At 38.4% G+C, this 22,596-nt stretch overlaps 1 protein-coding gene across 1 annotated transcript; it reads left to right on the forward strand.

Annotated features, from left to right (window-relative positions):
• Positions 1-144: 144 nt before the first annotated feature.
• Positions 145-17,084, forward strand: LOC139962586 (kinesin-like protein KIF18A). The gene is made up of 19 exons (XM_071962750.1): positions 145-316; positions 1,518-1,934; positions 2,499-2,659; positions 3,651-3,755; positions 4,042-4,152; positions 5,004-5,201; positions 6,173-6,270; positions 6,792-6,942; positions 7,253-7,344; positions 7,906-8,071; positions 9,094-9,249; positions 10,175-10,296; positions 10,872-11,134; positions 11,747-11,827; positions 12,528-12,738; positions 13,568-13,722; positions 14,375-14,462; positions 14,766-14,834; positions 15,472-17,084. The coding sequence occupies exons 2-19, from the start codon at positions 1,523-1,525 to the stop codon at positions 15,500-15,502; spliced, it is 2,670 nt and encodes an 889-aa protein (XP_071818851.1). The 5' UTR covers positions 145-316; positions 1,518-1,522; the 3' UTR covers positions 15,503-17,084.
• The last annotated feature ends 5,512 nt before the right edge of the window (positions 17,085-22,596 follow it).

The raw sequence follows: 22,596 nt of genomic DNA on the forward strand, positions 1-22,596 counted from the left end.
AGTGCCTGTACAGACTGACTGCATGTACATTTTTTATCAGTTCTTCTATTGTCTATTTATATGGTGCACCCACATACAGTACGTAGGCCAATCAAAATGAAGTATTTGGTCACGCGCACTGTTTAAATGTTTTGTATAAACATCACTACTACAGTACTACAGCTGTACGGTACACGCTATGTGTACCGCTGTAATAATCCTACACATACTAGGTTTCAACGCTCTACTGCACTAGCCTAATACTAATAGGCCTTTCGTAATTCCAATCGACACGTCGGAATCATACGGTCGTAGAGTAAAGTTTATTTTTAATTTGGTAAGTATGTTTTGTGTATATATCGTAAAGCACGATCTCCTACATTTTCTTTGTATCAAATACCAAATCTGAATGAAGAATTCCCAAATGAAATGAACACTCACAAACCACTATATAACTTAGGCCTAACCTAGCCTAATTATCTGTACACATAACTTAGTGCAAGGGCCTGACGTTTCGATCCTAGCAAGTAGCAGGATCCTACCAGTTTAATGTACTAAGACTCGAGTACAGGTAGGAAGAAATGGGATTTAGCCAGGGCCCAGGTCTTTCATTAGGTCTGACATGTAACTTGGCTATAGGCCTAGGCTAATGAGTAAAACTAAATAAGTACACTAAATAAGTGTGCGAATGTTAGGCTAGCCTAAGTACAGTGTGATAAACTTCACAGCCCATCATTGTTATGAAACAGAAAGGTAAAAGCCATCTTTCATGTACTTTGACTAATATTTCTTAAATATTTTTAGTTTCTTAATATCCATCAATTGGCCAAAAATGTTGGCATAAAAAGTACATTGCCATGGTGCTGTTAATAGTTTATATGTTTGTCCAAAATGGTTTGATAATTAATAGAATGCATTTTAGGTCCCAACATAGTTTATATGTCAATTTTCATTATATAAGACTTATAGAAAAAGGATGATTAAATAAGAATTTAAGGATCAAGAGTATGTGAGTGCTGGTAATGTTTCCTTCTCGAGCTTTCGATTCTCAAGATAATTCACCTTCACAGTACATCTAGCCTATATGTTTAATATTGAACATAGCCCAAGTATTAATGTCAGCAATCATTAACTTCAACCGTCATTTACACAACAAGCAAAGCAAAGCATCACAAACTTGAATGCATTGTAAATGTAAAATTTTACAACCTGAAAGTGTTATCTTTCTCTGTTCATGAGAAGATGGTCCCATTCTAGATGTCATTCATCCACTTTTTGGTGCCAGTGATATTTAAATGGTTATGGTATTTTCAGACACAGGCCCTCTCCTCTGTATTGTACATGGACTGCAGCTAGCACTGCGCTGTCTTTAAGTGGCCTCCGTCTAAGACTATCACACTAAATTTTGCACCTACATTAAGTTTTCTGCCCTCATAGGTTTCATATAAATTTAATTTTCCATTTTTCATTAAGTCATTAAATTTCTGTTGTTCAAAGGTTTCATGCTCTACTGTACACATGTGTATTACACTCCACAGTAAAGATGCCATCTAAATCTCCTAGAAACTTAAGGACTCCTTCCAGAGGTGGAAGGGGTCACCTCAAAGTATGCAGCAGCCAACATCCCGATGACCAGTGCGGTGCAGACAACAGCAATGTACGGGTTGTGGTCAGACTTCGTCCAATGAATGATCGGGAGACCCAAGCCAACTCAAACAGCATCATCCATGTCCTGGATGAGAACGTTCTCATTTTCGACCCAAAGCCAGAAAACTCTCCCAGTCACTTTTATCACGGTAAGAGAGTCCGGCACAGAAACATGCTGAAGAGGAAAAACAGAGATCTGAGGTTCGCTTTCGACCATGTCTTCGATGGGAGCTCCACCCAAGATTACGTGTATGAAAACACCACAAGGACTATTGTTGACAGTGTGCTGAATGGGTTCAATGCCTCAGGTATAGTCTTATACTTATAGAAGCATATTGATTGCATTATAACTTTCATGCAAGTCGCTTTAAATATCTGGCATCCTCAGAACTTCCATCATATTGTCAAAGATAGAAATGTATGACATTATAGGCCTGTTTAATTCATTCCGTACGACAGTAGCAGTGTATCCAACGTAGAAGTATCGGTCTGTCGGCACAGGATCAGTTCGTTTTCGACACTTCTTGGACACGTATTGCAACTGACAAGAATAATCACTGTCTAGATACATACCTGCACAATGAAAGCTAAAATAAAAAACAAGCTTACCGTACTTATATTTATTAGTCATATTTATAATATTTATTTTATAATTAATATTTATAATTTATAATCATATGCGGCTATGCATCCATTGGCCTGAATTGGTATCAATGTCACTTGTATTCAAAATTTTGACAAAATACTGTATGCCCTCCAACGTCTTTATTGTAGATTTGACTTGTCAAACTTGTGGAGCTCTTTCAATGTAAGTACTATATCTTCTCTACAACTATACATGTATACTTGCATGTGCTGCTTTTCATTAACAGTGTTTGCGTATGGAGCCACTGGGGCAGGTAAAACACACACAATGCTGGGTGCAGGTTCAGAATCACCTGGTGTCATTTATCTGACCATGGTGGAACTGTACCAGAAGATAAGTGCCATGCAGAGTGAGAAGTCCTGTAATGTTACCGTGTCTTACTTGGAGGTAAGTTTTTCACTTGGGTGAGTTATTCCATTCCTACTCGAAGGGTCGCGACTCCTGCTCGCGAGTCAGTTGACTCGAGCAATGTGTTCCGCTCACTTGGGGTCGTGACTGTTTTCAAAGATTCTTCGTTGAAAGCCACATTCAAAAAATGACAACGCCGTAGTCACCAGTACGCAATCCTATCCTTCCATTGACAAACTGAATTCGTTCATTAGCGTAAAAGCGAGCCTCTTTCAAACTCTATCAGATTTGGCGCATTATGCCAAGTATAAACTATGTCATGTACAAGATGCTCTCGCATGTTGCAAGACAAGTTTGCTGTTGTTTTGACTATTTTCTCAAAAATCACAGTTTTTTTTTTGTCAGAGATAAATAGGCAAATTAACTTACTGTAGTAAGAAAACTGGTCCTGTTGTTAAAATTTAAGATACTGTGTGTCCAGTACTGTTACACTACCAATTGCAAATTACAGTATGCCCTTCTTATCCTATTCATATGCATTTATTATTTGGTCAAAATGGGACACAGGAGAATTGCTTTATGTGTCCTGCAGACTCACACTATGTATCAGAATGAATTTCCAGGAATGAATCTGTTATTGCTTGTACCGTATAATTATTTATGGATGGCATACAGCACCCATTTGTATACAAAAAAAAACGTTTTAAACATACATGTTATTTGAGACTATATTTATCCTTTTGAGTCTCTTTTAAGATTAGTGTTGGTTTCTGAGGAACTGACCTAACGGTCTAGATGTATTAGACTAAGCATTCCAGCCACTTTGATTGATGAGCCTGAGAGGTTCAATGGGGCATTTTCCACAAATTCAATGTGACTTGGACAGAAATGAGTGGTTTTTCAATGGTCTGTTAAATATATATCAATAACAAGTTTGTTTCTACATTTTTTTAGACTTGAAATATTTGGAAAGTTTTGTAACTGAAATCAAACACGCAAACCAATTATAATTATTATTTTACATGTGCAGGTTTACAATGAAACTGTAAAGGATTTGATAAAGCCATCTGGCCCGTTAGCAATAAGAGAAGATCCCCAGAATGGTGTTCTGGTCAGTGGTTTGTCAGTTCACAAGGTAATTATTTATTTCACTCTCCTTTCTCTCTTTGCCATTTTTCTTTGGGGGCTTTGTAAAATGTTAACAACACTTTCCTCACCCCTTTTCCCTCCCCCACTCCCCTACATCATTTGCGACTCGTCCCAACCCTCTAAAATCACAGCTGAAACTTGTTTCGCAGATCTAAATAAAAATTGTTTTCCAAACATGAATGAGATCTAAGATTATAAACGTCTTTATTTATTTTTTCATTTTTTTGGAACGCGACTTGAATTTTTCTCTGTTTGTTGTTATTTGTGTCCAGCCCAAGAGTGCGGAGGAACTTTTCCAAATGTTAGAGTTTGGCAACCAGAACAGGACTCAGCACCCTACAGATGCAAACAAACAGTCATCGCGGTCACATGCCGTGTTCCAGGTACAGTAAATAGTACATACAGTATCTTGCCTCTGTACGGACCTTAATGTTCACTTTTACAAAATGTTGATGCACCTTTAAGCCAACTTTGCGTTAATTTGGGATACCAGGGTGGGTAGACAGTGTAACCACTGAGAGAAATATTTGCCATAAACCTCATCTCAATATTCATGCCCAGTAGTTGAATCACACATGTAGTCTCTGTGTCATAGACTAGGTGTTCTTCAAACAGTTTACTTTTTGTTTATAATATCCTTGTTAATTTACCTGTGAAATGTGATTCAGCTCTTGAATGCATGCTGTCAATATTCTCTGTACCTATTTTTTTTATTTTTTTTTTTAATAAAAAAATTGTATTTTCTTCTGTGGATGAGTGATTTTAATATTTTGAATCTAAAGAAAGAAAATTGCAAGCTGAATTGCCATGATGACATCATTCAAAATACTGTTGCCAGATGCATTCACAAAAATATCAAGTTTGAGGAATTCCATCATTGTGCCCCAAAAAAAATTGTTATGAGATTGTCGTTTACAACCTAATTTTGTTAAGCAATCAACTTCGGCCAACAGTATATTTCTTTAAGAATAAGAGACTTAACCATGACCCCTGATTTAATTATAGACACCCCCCACCCCTGCCTCACCCACCTGATTGCACATCTTTTACAGTAATTGCCAAGATCTATAAAAGCATCCTCATAGTCACAGTAAGTTTTACTTGAAAGATACAATTTTCAACCACTGAAACAGGTAAAAAAAAATTGCTTTTGAAATGAAACGGTGCCTTCATAAAACTGCTGATCCTGTGACGAAAAAAAAAATCTGTTTTATTTTCAAATACAACCTTACAGGTTTTTGTAAGACAGAAGGACAGAACCGCCGGTCTAAAGGCAGATGTAGGCCTGGCCAAGATGTCCCTGATCGACCTGGCAGGCTCAGAAAGAGCGACTGTAACCACCAACAGGGGAGCCAGGTTCAGGGAAGGAGCTAATATCAACAAGTCTCTACTGGCCCTCGGAAATTGCATCAACGCTTTAGCTGACGCTAAGGTATAGTAGGTCTTGAAAATGTCTGAGAACTTGCAGGCTTTAAGATTGTTTGACATAAAAAATACCTAATCTCACCTTTTTTGTACACATGCTCATTAGACACACTTAACACTTTCCAAGGCCCCACCCCCCCTCAAGATATATCCTTTTAATGACCACCAATTGGTCAGGCACTGTGTCAAAAAGCTGTAGCAGCTGCAAAATCCCTTGCAGCAAGGCTGCATAATTACCAACAATATCAGAGATTATCTCTATGGATCAGAAGTGTTTTAATGTGTGGAACTGTGGTATCTACTGTGCCAAACTGCACAACACAAAATATTTCATACCATGCAGGATGTTGCACCACCCATTAGCACCTTTCTGCTTCGACACACTGCCCTACATCGCCTCTGTCTAAGACAAACTTCGCAAATCACATGCTGTCTGGGGACGTTAGTCAGGGGAAGTGAAATGATTGTAATAACGTACTGTAGGTACACGTCTTCTTTGAATTGACGTGTATTAAATTATAAGTTAACATCCCATGCCCTGTTCAAAAAGGGGGGAATCCTCTCCAATTAGCGTTGTGCGGTAGTGCAATTTCCCACAACCGGTAGTGTTGCAACATGAATCCCGGTATCGGAACTACTGCCGGGATTTTCCTCAACATTTCATCTATGGTTCAGGCACTTAGTTACGAGACTTTCAATGTTATACATTCAATGGCATAGCCTTGGCCATGTACATACTCTAACAAGCACGGTTATAACAAAAACATCCAAAATAACGCGCTATATAATTAGGGCCTTTGTTTTTAACATACACTTTCAAAAGAAACGCACAAACCTTGGCAAAAAGCACCCCACACCATCCTTCATTCATACAGACTCCAATGCACATTACCATCTGCGAAACAAACTGAGTAATACCACTCTTTGCTGGTCATTGTATCGAAGCATCTCTTTTCCTTTCTTCTTTTTTTAACACAGAGAAAGGGTCACGTCCCATACAGGAACAGCAAACTGACAAGACTTCTCAAAGATTCCCTCGGTGGGAACTGCAAAACTGTTATGATCGCTGCAATCAGGTACATAATGACTTTTTCATAAACTTTGTTTTATCTTGCAGATAACTTGTTCTCATCATATTTTAGCCACGAATTCTGTCCTCTTTTTAAAGTAAAATTGTCAGATGATCATGATTGTCACAAAAATTACCAATATTGATTAATTTATGTTTAAAATAAAATAAAACTGTTAGCAAACTGCTTATCCACTAGAGAGCCTGTGTATGAGAATGTGTAAAAGTAAGTTGGCCTGACGTTTCAATCCTAGCAGGATCTTCTTCAAAGGCTGAATGACAAGTAACAGTAACAGAAGGGACAAAAACACGCACAGAATACAGACAGGTTAATCAGCATGATGAACACAAAGAGATAGATGTGAGGGGATTATTAGACAAGGGATGGAGAGAAGAAAGAAAGAAACCAACAGGGGAAGAGGAGAGGTAGGAGATAAACATTGGAGGGACAAAGAGAGGATTAAGGGAAGGGGGTAGGGAATTAGGGTCATTTATGTTTACTCCAATTTTTGTTTGTTTTTTGTCTAGTCCATCTCATCTTAGTTTCGAGGACACTTACAATACCTTGCGGTATGCCAACAGGACCAAGGACATAAAAACTAACCTCAAGAGGAACATCATCAGCGTCAACTACCACGTCACCAAATACGCCAAGATCGTCGACGAACTCAGAGCGGAGGTTCGTGGTCCTGCTAACTTTCCCTTTTTTGACATCGGAACGTTATTTTTCTTACCCGAGCCTTTGATGACATTATTCATTTGTGAATGGTTGTTTGGTACAAATTCCATGGTCAGCCAATCATTTTTTCTTTGCCAATTGAAACTTTTTGAAAATTTCACAGTCAAGTTTCTGTTCTTGATATGATTTGTTTTCATTCTTCTCTATGTATGTAGGCCTACCCACCCAAACTAAGATGTTTAAGTTTAAGAGCAACTTGAACCTGATGTTAATTTGCCTCTTTTTCCTACACAATATCTTTTATTTTTAGGTGGCTGAACTGAAAACAAAATTGAAGAAGCAAGACTCACAAAGCAGTTTGTCCACTGCTGTCATCCCTCAGCCAGATGAAAAGACCTTAAGGTATAATAAAAAATACTAAAAAAAAACAGGTCTCTTGGCTTCACTTCTCCATCAATACAATATGTTTCCTAGATATGTACCAGAAACAGATACAAAGTTCCAGGGTAGTGCTATGAGAATATGATGCGGTCCTTATTACCAAACTAGTCTCCAAACTTTGGGTTGCGACTTACGACTGGGTTGCGGGATAACTTACAGAGGCCTGCGGGATATTTTTTAAGAAAAATAATTCTTCATGACTGGTGAAGGATCGGTTGACAAAACAAAAGATTCTTTAACATCTTTTCAAGTTTGAGCCTCTTTTACATTGACACATAGATGATAGTGCAATATTCAGCTCTACATTTAGTCATTATAATTTGTGCACTATGAAAATCCTACTATTGAAATTCTTATTTCTGAAGGGATCATTCCGTGAAGGTACATTTGAATATTTTTTAAATAAAGTTGTAGCAGATTAATATTTGGATACAATACTGTTGACCTTCAAGGAAATTCAGTGATCTTAGGACATGACATGCTTTTTGCTTATCCCCACAACCCCCCCCCCCCCCCCTCCAGGTACCAGCTAGAATTCAACAAAATCTTCAGTCAGAGAACCAGCATGAGAAAGGAGCTGTTGGAGTTGGAATCGTCCGACAGAAACTTGACGGCAAAGATAATGAGGAAGGAGATGATCGCCGAGAGGATAAAGCTGATTCACGGTGATTCCTCTCTCGGAGAAAAGGTATAAACTGTTTATCTGGCCTGGGAATGGTTCATAAATTAGTCTACTTATGTAAAGATGAACGAAATGGAGGTATTTCTATCTTCTAGCATGGGAGTTCATCCTTCGGACCAATGGCACATGCTGCTTGTGTGACCGACGGTTTGGTATGTAGTATAACAGTATAAACTGTTTATCTGGCCTGGGAATGGTTCATAAATTAGTCTACTTATGTAAAGATGAACGAAATGGAGGTATTTCTATCTTCTAGCATGGGAGTTCATCCTTCGGACCAATGGCACATGCTGCTTGTGTGACCGACGGTTTGGTATGTAGTATAACAGATGGACGAACAAGAGATATATTAAACATGGCAGTTTTTCTTTCCAAGAGAAGGTGTAATAGTGTTTGTCTAACATGCAGAATGTTCACATTAGTTCAAGTAAAAGCTGAAAAAGTCTGAGGAATCAAGAGGGATTCCAAATTTCTGTTAAAGAGGAATGACCAGGCTGTCCAGTAATCCTACTTCACCTACATTTTGATTTTTGAAAAGATATCAAAATGTCGAGAATTGCTGTGAGAGTTTGTGCTTCGTCTGTTCTAGTATGAAAATGTAAACAATTTTGGGAATTTTTTTTTTTTCTTTCGTGGCATCTCATACGAAGTGGGCAACACAAAAATATAAATAAATAGTTCAGTGTTTTCTCAGTAATGCTGACTTTTGGGAATCATTTAGTTATCCCACATGATCATGAATAATGTTGCTATGTGTCAGCTACAGTCTTATTTTTTCCCTTACTAAGTTTTGCTTCCAGTGTCCTACTACTTTGAACTACTTTGTGCACAATTTTCATTTCTATACTTGTACTACTTTTTCATTTGGGAGTGCTGGATAACCTGAAACTACGAGTCTAGCTTATGTCTAAATAATGGAAACAGTAGCACAAACAGAGGATGGTAGCAGGGTTATTTCTTGTAAATATACTACTTCTTTAAACCGATAGTCGATAACTTCTCCTTACGTTTTGCATATTTTTCTCCAGACCACATCCAAATTTGAAAAGGTCATTTCGTCCACGAGAAAACGTCAGGAAAGGCTCAAGGAGAGAAAAGCAGCGGTTGAGTTGAGATGTCAGGAAAACGAAGTTGTGCTCCAGGGACTGAATGAAGATGTCAAGAAGACTGGACCCGTGTCAGATGTAAGTTTGCAGATTCCATATATCCTTCACTCCCATACGTTCTCCCACTTCTCCTTCCTCCCATACCATCTCCTTCCTCCCATACCTTCTCCTCTCCCATTCCTACTCCCACTTCTCCCATACCTTCTCCTCTCCTGTACCTACTCCCACTTCTCCCATCCCCCATACCTTCCCCCACTTCTCCCCTCCCACACCTTATCCCACCTCCCATACCTTCTCCCCTCCTATACTTTCTCCCACTTCTCTCCCATACCTTCTCCTCCCATGCCTTCTCCCACTTCTCATCTCCCATACCTACTCCCACCTCCCATACCTTTCCCACTTCCTCTGCCCTCCCATACCTTCTCCCACCTCCCATACCGTCTCCCGCTTCTCATCTCCCATACCTACTCCCACCTCCCATACCTTTCCCACTTCCTCCGTCCTCCCATACCTTCTCCCACTTCTCTTTCCCTCTCACACTTCTCCTTCCCTCCCTTTTTTAAATGGTTCTAGCTTGTTATCATGAACATTTGATGCAGACTTTCAATGTGATTACAAATCCACATGTACAAGTACATGACATGGTTTCTCCAAGTAGCCTACAAGGAAGGAAAAGGTACTTGATTGTGATTACAATTACACACACATTAACTTAAAATGTGCTTACACAATCCCCAGAAAGCTGTAAAACTGCATAAATTTCCTGAACGTAATTTGCAGCAAACAAAATACGAAATTGTGTTTTATTTCATTTCTGCTTACAAATAACCCAAATTTCATGATTTAAGAAAATGGTAATGGAAATGTGTTGATTTTATCTTGGATATTGGGGTAATTTTAGTAATATCAAGAGAGTGCTTATAACTTGTTCCTATTGCAACAGCAGTTCAAGTCACAATTTATTAGATGCCACATTTTACTTAACAAGAAGTATTCTTTGCAGAGTTTGAAAGATCATCTTCAGTCAAGGCAGATGGAGATTGAGATCCGAGACAGTCGGAGGCTGATCAAACACATCAGGAGGTTCTCCAAGCATCAAGAGAGCCACATCCAGTCATCGGAGAAGTAAGTCCGCTCTCTTCTACTTGTTCTTGTCACAGAAACCTGTTTATATTGACTTTTGATACTCCTTAACCAAACAGCATAGTTCACTAGTTCTGACTTGACCAGTTTCATTAATTTTTTATAATTAAATCTTTTCAAGGTCAGAGAAGTTCACGGAAATTGCGGTGGCCAGGGTGAATAGTTGTTGTTTTTATTGGTTTGTATAAGAAGTGTAGGATTAGTCCATCTATAGTGCCTTTGGTGCTAAATTATATAACACAAGCAATTTTGTATAGCATGTTTGAAGGCTCTGAATTTGGTCTTTTACAAAATGCTAGGGTTTCTGTGTACAACCAACTGCTAATACATATTTGGACTTGTACAGCAGTTTGACTATTTTGCAATGAGATACACGATGAATTATGTAATCTTGTACAGCAGTTTGACTATTTTGCGATGAGATACCCGATGAATAATGCAATCTTGTACAGCAGTTTGACTATTTTGCGATGAGATACCCGATGAATAATGCAATCTTGTACAGCAGTTTGACTATTTTGCGATGATATACCCGATGAAATATGCAATCTCCACAGGCTCATCGCGTCTCTCCTGACAATTGTCCGGCACCAATATTACATCATCAAAGGTTCCGGTCTAGCCTCGGATCAAGTCGACAAGGACTTTGAGGGCGTCCAGAAGCAGGTGGAGGGAGTCAAGGAGGTAGCATGGGCTGATCAGAGCATACTGGAAGGAGCAGAGGTCGTAAACACTTCATCCGAAGGTCACGAGGAGGACAACAGTCTGAATTATTTGCTGGGACTACCAATCTTGAGATGCGAGATACAGTCACCAAGAGGTGAATAAGATTTGAAAGCCAATCAGTTCTTTTATCTTCCTAAGATTTTCCGATTTTCCAACATGTAACCTTTTCAAGGAATATTCCATCGGTCACAGCTGACTTTTCAGAAGTTGTAAGTTTGCAGTACAAGGTTTATAAAAATTACATCCGCTAAAACGCTTGAAGATAAATTGCAGAAATTAACATTTTTGGGGGGTTCCAAGTGATTGTGTCTGACAATGACAGAGTGACTGAATCCGTTTGCAACTTGAGGTGAAAAGGGTCATGGTTGTTCTTTATGATGTACAAAAGCTTTTCATTCATCAAAGAAAAATCGGCCTTACGTCTTTAGAAAGTTCAAATTTTAATGAGATATCTTGAGTACAATGATGGCCAAGCAATCAATCCATTTGTTTTGCATTTCAAGGGCAAATAATTGCAGAGTGGAGGATGATATAAGTAAGATGCCGACAAGGTGTTCCTTTTGTTTTTCTTAGAAAATTAGGTCGACATGGAATTATTTCAATAAGAAATTATCAGAAATGGCGATATTTGCAGATGCCTTGGTCAGCCACATTTAGATGCACCATATCTACCTTAACTGTGCCTTTTTTCTGTGTAATTTTACAGTACCAACACCTAAAAATAACAGGAGGCTGACTTTCCCTGCGAAAAGTGGATCACCTCAAGTTACAGAACACCCAAAATCAGGTTTGTGTCCTAATTTTGTGTCTATTTTTGTCAGAAATAAGAAATGTGGTACCATTCATATCTTTTATATCAAAGCAATGATTATAACTTTGGCTCCTCACTCTAGGACATTATTGTCCACATTCATTTAACATCCCACACAACATGTCCTTGAATAGTTTGTAATCGTACACTGTTAATATGTTATTTGAGGCCGTACAATTTTTTTTTTTTGGCTGGTATATTGGTATTTATATTGTTCCAAGGAGCTGTATTAATGATCTATGTGCTAAACTAGTTAGTTCAGTCACTTTGATAAATAAACCTGTGATGTCTACAGGACAATTTGACAAAAGGTCAAAGTTGATATAACAAAAAATGTTATCTTCACCGATTGCAGGAGCTGATTTTGATGGACTACAACATATATTTTGTGCCTTAAAGCTATCCTCTCTATGAATATTTCAATGAATTAAAGCTTCACGAGATTGTTCTATTATACGCAAAACGAAGTCACGTGAAATTATGTGTTCCATAACCCAAGCGGTCAGGAAGTCAAAGCCTTTCAAACAGTATGATGCAATACTTCATTTTCACTGAAATTGTTTGCCTCTGTAATGTTTGCTGGTTTTGGTTGTTCAGACACAGCTAGGGGGCATTTCTGAAAATCAGGTTTCAATATCTGTCTAACCCTTCTCTTCTGTCCCTTTGTGTTGAGTAGGGAAGTCTCAACCAATTGCAGAAATCACAAGCACACCGACCGGCGTCGTGGACAGCGTCAGTTCGCACAGGAATCCATTTGCAACGTTATCCACGAATAGCCCGAACCTGGGACGTCAGCAAGTAACACTCGTCAAGTCCAAGGGAATTGAAGAAACCATTAAATCTGGATACGTTGAAAAGAAAACACCCCAGCATGGCAAAGTTAAAAGGTATGCAAGTTTCATTGAGTCACCATGTGTTTGAATAATGCTTGAGAATTGGTACAACAAAACAGTTGTCGGATATTCCTGAAGGAAGAGTATGGGATCTACTGCATGCCAGTTTGAACAATTCCGTTTCAGTCACTGTTATCGAGGTGGGGGGGGGGAGCATTCTGGTCAAGTGGTCAAGGCAGTGGACTTGTGATCTAAGGTTACAGGTTGAAGTCCTGGCCAGATCATTGGGTCATGGCCTTGGGCAAGGCACTTTATCTCCATTGCCTCTCTTCACCCAGGTGTATAAAAATAATTGTGTGCGCTGGTTTGTGGCTGCACCCTATGGGAATTCCCCCAGGGGACACGTGGATGTTGTGCCAAAGGAGAGATTGATTGAATTGTGTACAGTTTTGGTGTGTGGGTGTGACTTGTTACTAACGACCAGGGTTAAGTTGTAAAATCGTGTGAGAGGGCCTTGAACAAGACTGCAAACCTTCAACTTTAAGCTTTATTAATATTAGCAACTTTCATGACATAATCCTAAGCTCTCACAAGATACATATTTTATACTAGACAGCCATACCATAACATGTTTTAAAAGGAAAAGGTTGTTTTGTACCCTGTCTGTGACATCTCCTGGCTTGAACACAAAATTAGGTTTAAGTTTATCAAAACGGACCTTTGGAACCATTGGGAGGTCTGTGTCTTTTCTTTATAAGCAGGGTTTTTCTTCAACCTCTCACTTTATCTGCGGATGTTACTTTTTAGAGTTTGCCCAAGAAAGTAACCTTCCCCTGTACCAGATTTTTCTCTGCAACGATAATTCTTTGTTTCTCTTCGACAGGGTTGCTAAAGAGAATAATCCCAGAAGGACAGCTCAACATCCTTACCACAGACGAAGTAGTCACGTCTTGGCGACATCGACACCGGTCAGAGATAACAAGAACTTTGAATACTTACGGAAAAGTGGTCTGCCCTCTTTGATGGACCAAATGTCATGTAAGGCTGCTGTTGGAGTACTGTAGATTTTCTGTCAAAGCTTCACACCCTTTTTTTCACACCATGTCTAGCTGAATGCTTCCTGTTGAAAGTTGTTTTTCTGTTGTGTGTCAAATGTGCATCCACTACAGAGATTTTCAAGAAAATCTCTCCTTTTTTTTATCTGCATATTTCTGGGTACTTGGTCTAGCTGACTATCCAACAATCTGAAACTTTAACCTTTTGTAACCTGCAGAGAAAATTGGAGGTTCAAAGGAGTTGTGTTGGGGTGTGTGGTGGGGGGTGAGTGGAAAGTTAAATCTGGTACTTGACCAGTGCTTGTGGTTTATTTTGACTTTTCAACTCACCAATCAGCAGTCACTCTAAGTTTATGTTGCAGAGTTGTCTAAAGTCGATTCGAATCACTGTCAGAAATTTTTCTGACTCGAATCAAGATGTTGACTCCAGTTTACTATTATGTCTATGAGGAAGAATTTGAAAAATTCACTCAAAATGTGTTCTTTGCACTTTTCAAATTTGGGTTGTGGAAAAGCAAATAAAATTTGATGGGTTTTATTCGTGTCCATTTATATGCAAAAAGGTAATTGCAGACTTATTTTATGCAATTTTCGATTTCTTTTTTCTCTTTTTCGACCTGTGTTTTTTTCTTCAGCTTTGAAGGTGGCCAGACAGGTTCCATCTTATATGACCATGACGAAATCTGCAGCTGGTAAAAGAAGGGGCGAAACGGATGCAAAGAGGTACGTAATACAATTCTCAACCAATTTTGTCAGTGTGCATCTATGACATCACGCCTGTTTGCTTCAAGTTCACTTTGGTAGAACGTCAAATGTTGTTCTAGTCTTGAAAAAACGATATTTAGGTACTGCAATCAATCTTCACTAGGATGCTCAGAATGTCAATATGTTGCTCTCCCAGCAGTCAAAACTAAACTTCCCTCTAGACTTCCCTTTTAAAGGAAACAGACATTTATTGTAAAATACGATGTCTATGATATTAATGTTTCTCTCCTCATTTTTTTTTTATCCCGTCTCGTTTTGCAGAACTCTGCCAAAGAGAGTTTTATCCAAGTCTCACACCAGTGGCATCTTACAGACTACAGCGATCACATTGTGAGTTGAGATAACATTTCATCTCATGCATTTTATCTTTTTCATCTACATGCATTTTATCAATTTCATCTAGGAGGATTTTTTTTTAGAAAAAGTGGTGAAGGAACCTCTCAGCAAATTTTTGAGAGTCTCACATGACAGACTGAGCATAGCACCAAAGGCACCTAAGGAATGTAGAAAAGGTGAAAGTGGTATCATGTAGGTATGGGGGGGGTGGGGATATGGGAGGGGGGCTTGGGGTTGATGTTAGGAGGAAGAAAAGGATGCATAAGCTTGTAACCAAAAAGGTAACAATAATCCTCCTTATTCCTCTTACAAATTACTGTTTTCAAAATGATATCACATGAAGGAGCCAAGACTTGTAAGGGAGAGGGGGGGTGGGAGGAGGAGGGATTAAGAGAGGAAGGGAAGGAACATTGCTAAATTACAGTGGTACAGTCTAAATGGTCTAAATGATGAGTCTATGAGTTTTAATGTTACTTTTTCTTCGAAAATATCCAAAATTGAAGTAGCATAAAAATTAAATTGGTTTGATAGTAATGTCAGTTAACGGTCAACGATATTCATACAACATTAATTTTGTATACCTGTGTCACCCCTCTTTAATGATTTTGTGTGATTTTGGTTTATTTCACAGGTCTGGCAACAATAACAAGTCTGTTTGCTGACAAACATAACAAGAACTGTTCTCTGTGGCGGTGTTATCAATGTTATTTATGCAAGATACAGACAAAGGAACAATGAAAAACGGTCATCATGTAACCATGGTGATAACATTAACCCAATTTTATAACTAGAGTTCATAGCTCGGACAACATGCAAGGAACTGATAACATATTTTAAGACTTGCAAAACACTTTGAGAATACTGTCATTTAAAAGAAATATTTTCTGGTCTTCTTAAGTCTGTGTTTTACATTTGATTTTCAAGTTTGAAGAAACCAGGCATGTAGTATTGACACTTTTGGAATTCCCCTCGACAAAGAGGTCTGTGTGTTTATGAAAATCATTTCGGCTCTCCCTAATTATACAGCGATTTTACCATTTCATTTTAGAAGACTTGGATCATAACATTACTGAAAATATTTTCTGTCGGCCTTGTACAAAGCTAAAAAGTCTAGCACAAAATATCACCCACCCCAAAAAGAGTTTCCTGTAAGTGGAGACATGTTTGGTCATTTTAATTATTGCCATGTAGATACCATACATAAAGTTGAAAAAGAAGACTGTACATAAATATCCAAATTAAACTTTTTAAGTTGAATTAATTTAATGTATAGTTAATATTCAATTTCTGGGTGTTTTGTAATAATAGCTTTGTACAAGACTAGAAGAATTCGTTCATTAATTACTTCTACATGAAGTGAGTCAGTTGTTCTTCCAAGCTAATACAGAACCTTTCACTACAATATATATATATATATATATATATATATATATATATATATATATATATACACAATAACTGCATGAATTTGTAGGAAGATCCCTCTGGTTATTTAGACTTTTTACATTATTATCAGATTGCTGGGGCAAGGCAAGGGAATTTAAAAGCCAACCATTGGGACAGATATGGGGCAAGGGGAAGATTTGAATTCGGCCCATGAACAACAAAAACTTGGCTCGCAAAGTCACAATCTGTCAGTCTTGCACTAAACCTACAGGTTAAACCAGCCTTTAATTTTAAGGGCCCTATAGGGTTTTGTTCACCCTTTCTCCCAATCTAGTGAGGCAAATTTTGGTTTTCGGCTAGCCCCTTGTTCCAATCCATGTTGATCTCTCAGGCCCCTAGCATAAGATTAACTGAGATTTGGGGAATTTGTGGGGGGTTGTGAAAGGCATAGAGGGGCTATTGTCTATGAGGATAAAGTAATACTTGGTTAGGGGGTGGGAGTGTATATGTGTAAATATTACAATAGTAAATTAACTTTACTTCACGCACATTGTGATCCAAGTCAAGGCGATACCATAATAGTCACAGGTAAAATATTATACTATTCTTCTGCTATAGCATAGGCTAGCTAGCTAGCCTATCATATAGGTCAGCAATAGTTGTTAGATTCATTCTTTCCTGTAACTCGTGAATCACTCAATTTTATATGAGGCAGATATTTCTCTCTCTCTCTTCTTTTCTCTTTTTAAGTTTTTTTGTAATAAAATAATCACGTTATTTGCCATCTTATTCTCTTCTTTTGTACTATATTCTTGCACACATGAAAGATTATCAGCAGTAAATAAAATACAAATTATCAAATACAATTGTTTTTTGTTGTGGGTTTTTTTTGTATTTCGTGGGTTTGTCTGTCAAAATAAATCGTCTTGTGTTACTTTAGGAAAATCCTTTCATTTTTACGCACTCGTATGACAGACTGTTCGTTTGATATTACGTTTATCGTTTCTGTTTCATTTATAAACATTTATCAGTTTCTCATTTTACGACTATTTCTCCGCAGTCGGGCATTAATATGAGTACAAGTAGAATGCTCCTTGATATGTATGTATGTATGTATTTTAGATCCTCCTGCAAGCAGGAACTGGCGAAGAAGCCATCATTGGCTTATCAAAGCCGCAAGCTGACCGAAGTCAGTCTCTTAGATTAATATTTAACGTCCATGAATATGAATTGTTAACAACTATGTAACTGGACGACATATATTAATCTTGGAGTGACTCGAAGTCGAGACCTTATGGTTGAAAGGCACCGGCGTTAACCAATGAGCTAACACTCATTATGATATGATCACGAGGTACAAGGCCTTACGAGCGAATACGAGAAACTTAATCTCAACTAACATGTAAAGTTTTTTCTAGATTTCCAAAATGCCCAGCGAATGAGTACAAATCGACGCAAATGAGTACTCAGGGGGCATAAGCTATGCTTGAATACGCACAAGGATAAGGTCGGCTCTCTCTGTGAATCGATTCAAAGTGATTTTGTATCATGACAACGAAAACCATTAGAAGGTGATAAAGCATATTTTGAGTCGATTTGTAAGATTTCCTTAAAGCTTTACGAAACTCATACTTCATAAGATTGACTAATCGGGTTTCATTGCAATATAGTAAGATATTGTTTTGGGATTTTCTTTTAAGCTAAGCCATACCTTTCATTCATATTCCATCGAATGAATGAAAATGATTTTATTCCCGGATAGAGGGCAGTAGAGTAAAAAGTTGAACCAGCTTTGCCTGTAAGACGTAACATCCAGTGATAAAAATGCCTACCTCACTTGAGAAAGTGGTCAGATGCTGGGGTCCGTCGGATGGGGAGGTTAAATGGCAGTCCCGGGAGCAGGAATGGGAGCGAATTCACACCCCTGCCCGTTATCCTCTAAACACTTATCGAAAAGAGGTTGAAATAATTCGGTATTCATCCACCATCTACCAACGGATAGGGTCTCAAATAATCTACTGTAAGGTTTCATGATCATTTTGGTCTCTAAAGTATATACGGGTCGCCACGTTCGTTGCTACAGAAACCTTCGAGACCCATGCCGGACCCTGGGGACAATTACGTCACATGAGCACATGGCCTCGTTTGTACCCTTCGTTTTGTAGGAAAGTGCATTTGTAAACATAGCCACTTCTGTCAGGCTGTTGTTTGGAAGGAATAAACACAACCCTGCCCGGGTTGGAGAGAGTACATGTTGATAGAGCAAATGACTTGTATTGCTGCATGTATTTTGAACGAATTACAGCTCTTGCTAATTTGTTTTACTCCGCATTCGGGATTGTGGTAAGGGCGTCACCTCACAGTAAACGACATTATTCATATATCGAATCATTCACACGACAACTGAAAATGTTGCACACAGCAGGTACAAAGTGAATCCTTTAACAGGTGCCCTTGGGATAAACCTTTCAATAAATTCATTTTCTCTGTCTAAATTTTTCAATGCATCATTTTGTATATTTTCTCTGACGGGTCTCCAGGCTTCTCATTGCTTATCTACAAGCTCGAGCGATTGTTAAATCTTGATAAAGCTCTCTAAAAGGAAAAATGCAAGAAAGATCCGTATATCTTTAACAGATGGTAATAAAGAAAATCCCTCCGTCCCCTAATTTGCAAGAAATGTAAATTAGGGTATAGTTGCTACGCAACGGATCTTGAAAAAGGCACTTATCGTAACTGATAATTGTAATCCATCATTCACGTGCATGGCCACATGCATGTGTTCACAAAGTATAATACATGAAAGAATTCATTTTTAGACCAGAGAATGAATCACAATCACAATCGAATACTGGGGCTAAATACAGCCTATATCTAATGAACCGTGATGAACACAGGACACATACATACATATACGACGTGGCAAACACAGCGGAACAATTATAGTTAAGTGATAAAACAGACCTTAGAATTGTGATGAAAATATTCCTGTCAAACAGCTTTGGGATAGTAATTTCTCGTGATCTTCAACCTTTTACTGATATGGGGGGAACTTTTGAAGTTTTGATATTATACGTGTGGTAGAGACATTATAGCTAGGATGTAAAGTATATCTTTCAACTGCTTCACCTCGTGATGACCCACAAGGTTACGGCTGATGGATTCAATGCATCCTATCGCGCCAAAAAATAATAATAATAATAACAATCAGTAAAAAGATCCATGCCATGGTCAACCTGTTGTTTTTATTGCTCCGGGTATACTATTTTATGGTAATTAATATGAAATGAGATACGGTTAAGTGATCAAAAACTAATTGAATTACATTACATATTTTGTTGTATACACTGAAAGCGTATACGCAGGAGCGACGGAATCGGAGGACGGGGGGGGGGGGGGGGGGTTGGGTACAATATTGGTGGGGCAGTGGGACATGTGAAATTTGTTGTTACAAAGTAATCTCAAAACTTTCCAACGAAACAGATCGTCTGTCCATTCTCTACCAGAAATTCGAAGGGCACCTTTAATTATTATGGGCAATCTTTTCTTAATTGATTAAGGAAGAGGTACTGTTTAAAATAACAATAGGGCACAATTTCATTACAAACATACAAAGTGTCCTTTGGTTCCATATACCATAAGAGGTCAGTTCTAATTTATGAGGTTTTCACAAGATCGGGATATGGGCAAGGCCCCCTCTCACCAGACTCCACTTCCTAAATGTACACCCATTATTACCTGCGCTGCAATTTCGTGCGCGAGTGGAGGCAATTATGATCTCTCACCGCAAGCCAAAAGTTATGTTATAGTCAAAACTGTTTTATATTACCATATTTTATGGCGGGGGAGATGGTAAACATGCCGTCAATCTACCGAATAAAGCAAACAAACAAACAGTCCCTGTGGCATATGTATTAAGTAGGAAGGCTAAGGAGCGCCTAGTGTGCCATAAGTCCTGAAATCGACATTAAGTCGAATTAAATCGATATATGTCTGTTTTTCGTGGTTTCATTGGACGACCAGTGTCACATGTTGTTTTCTAGCGTTTTATGGGTCTAAGGGGGAGGGGGTGAGACATTTTTGATTAATTGGTGTAATATTTTGCAACTTGAAGTAACTTTTTGTTCAAGAATTTTCGGGCTTAGTCTGTCCGATATTTATGTTTTTAATAGAGGCAGATGAAGTTGTTGTTTGAGTTTTTTAACACTACAAATCGCATATGGGGTGCCCCTGGGAGCACGATTTTGATGGTGATGGCACGTGCCCCCATGCCACCCCCTGGCGACGCCACTGAATAGCCTAAAGGGAATTTTTTATGTTGCTGTATAAGGAGTCAGAGTGACACCATGCTCCTATTCAAATGATCTCAAAGGTGCGTGTACGTGGTAGGGGTGTGTTGGGAATGAACAGTAGGCCCATGTGAGGGTCAGAGCAAAACAAGGAGCCTAGTAAAGGAAGGGGTGTGGCCATGGTAAATTCTGATCCTATTTAGACTGTAAAATACTGGTATAGGTCTATTATATGGTCAAAGGTCGCAAGGTAATAACTTTTAAATTCTCTTGAATTTTGTTTGAGTTTTAAGCCGGTGGTGGGTGGATAGGGGGTGGTGGCGGTGTACATACAGAGGAGTGGCCTAGTTATGCCCCAACTGAATGTATTAAATTCTCCGACTGAACCCCCCCCCCCCCCCAACTAACGACGGAGGTTGGGGCCATTGTCTCCCTCCCCTTTCCCCTTTCCTCTTTTGAACACGCTACAAAATCAATTAACTTAGATTAAGACAAGTAGCAATTATGTGTTTGTTTCGGAGTTTGAACTATATACGGAAATTTTCATTCAACGGCAATATCTATGGAATTTTCATATCTCTCTTTCTGTAGAAAAAGTGGAGAAATGAATTCATTTTCTCAAAACAGCGTATCGCATCCGTTCCACACCGTCTCCTTCCTTCCTTTCTAACCTATCAAAGTGGTAAAAGCTTTTTTAGAAAATATAGATATCAACCAAACAAAAATTACAATCGACTTCATATCAAGGTTACTATTGTCATTTATTTTGATTTATTTGATCTTGCAGATATACTCTAAATAACTGACAGAATGACAGTGTTAAGAAATAACGCAAGTTACGTCATCTTCAACATACAAAATATTGAAAAGGTTAATTTATACACTAAATTAATTTGAACAAAATCGAGAAGCTCGATATTTTTCTTCCAAAAGATGAAAATAAGAATACTAAGAATAGTAAACATACATGGAGTTGACCTGAACATCATTGTAGCCTAATACAAGGCATTCTTAAAGAAGAACATCAGTTTTTTTCGAAATAATTGCACAAGGTTTCGCAGTTTAACAGAAGAAGGAAACTTTGGTTATTATTAGAAACGTACCGACGCACTAATGTCAAAACTGAATTTCTGTGTTTGCACAATTTTGGAATTGAAGCTGAGATATCACATCGCCCAGCCCTTGCAGAATACAACAATTTAAACGATGAGACGAGATGTTTGAGATATGTGGGGTGGGGTGACGCGGAGGGGGGGTGTTGGTAGTGGGTTGAATAATATGACAATACGAAGACAAATTTCAAGTCGAAACAACTATTGTATACTATCTCTTTCTTTTTCATTTGCGGGTTTATCAAACCAGCTGCTTTCACGAGAGCAAATATCCAGATAATTAAAACCATTAAAATTTTGAATTTTTAAATTGTCCCCACAGCTACTCTTTTTCTATAAGTTGGCGAACTGTATTAATTCATTAAACCGTATACACGTCACCTGCACAATACCTACTAGATACCATGAAAACGAAATTTGAAGATTTGTATACAGGTGTTGTACATAAATGAAACAATCAAATGTGGACGACTCCGTCACCCGTATTGCTTCGATTGAAAACTTGACTTGAATTTTCGAGTGCAATAATACTTGAATATGTAGATTTTCTTTTGACCGTCCACACAGGAAATGAATAGCAAAACAGAAAAAAATTGATTTGATAACATCATACGTTGTACCCAACCATGTCTAGAGGAGAAACATAATCATCTCGAGAACGCAACACATTCTAGACGAACATCTAAATGGGACATGACGTCTTAACTACATCTGCCCATATAAACGCCCCTCCCCCCCCCTTCCCTACACCACCCGAACCATTTTAATAATTATCCTTTTACTTCACGTGAAATAATCTAGCCGCATGTTGCAACGTTTCAAATTCACGCACGATTTATGTTTACAGAATGCAATTGGTATCAATTTTTTTTTCAGGCTGCAAGACCAAACAAAACAGTTAGTGTTTGGCTTGCAACTATAACAGCAATGTTAGGTTTTTATTGGAAGGAGAGGGGCGTTCAGTTCGAT

Source organism: Apostichopus japonicus, chromosome 1, assembly GCF_037975245.1.
Source record: "Apostichopus japonicus isolate 1M-3 chromosome 1, ASM3797524v1, whole genome shotgun sequence".
In the NCBI taxonomy this organism is placed as follows: Eukaryota; Metazoa; Echinodermata; class Holothuroidea; order Aspidochirotida; family Stichopodidae; genus Apostichopus; species Apostichopus japonicus.

What these genes read in the sequence shown, in the direction of transcription:
- LOC139962586 (XM_071962750.1), top strand. Translation starts at nt 1,523, where the DNA reads ATGCCATCTAAATCTCCTAGAAACTTAAGGACTCCTTCCAGAGGTGGA. An exon ending in GTGGTTTGTCAGTTCACAAG is followed by an intron (nt 3,756 to 4,041) that starts GTAATTATTTAT and finishes ATTTGTGTCCAG; the next exon opens with CCCAAGAGTGCGGAGGAACT. An exon ending in GTTATGATCGCTGCAATCAG is followed by an intron (nt 6,271 to 6,791) that starts GTACATAATGAC and finishes TTTTTTGTCTAG; the next exon opens with TCCATCTCATCTTAGTTTCG.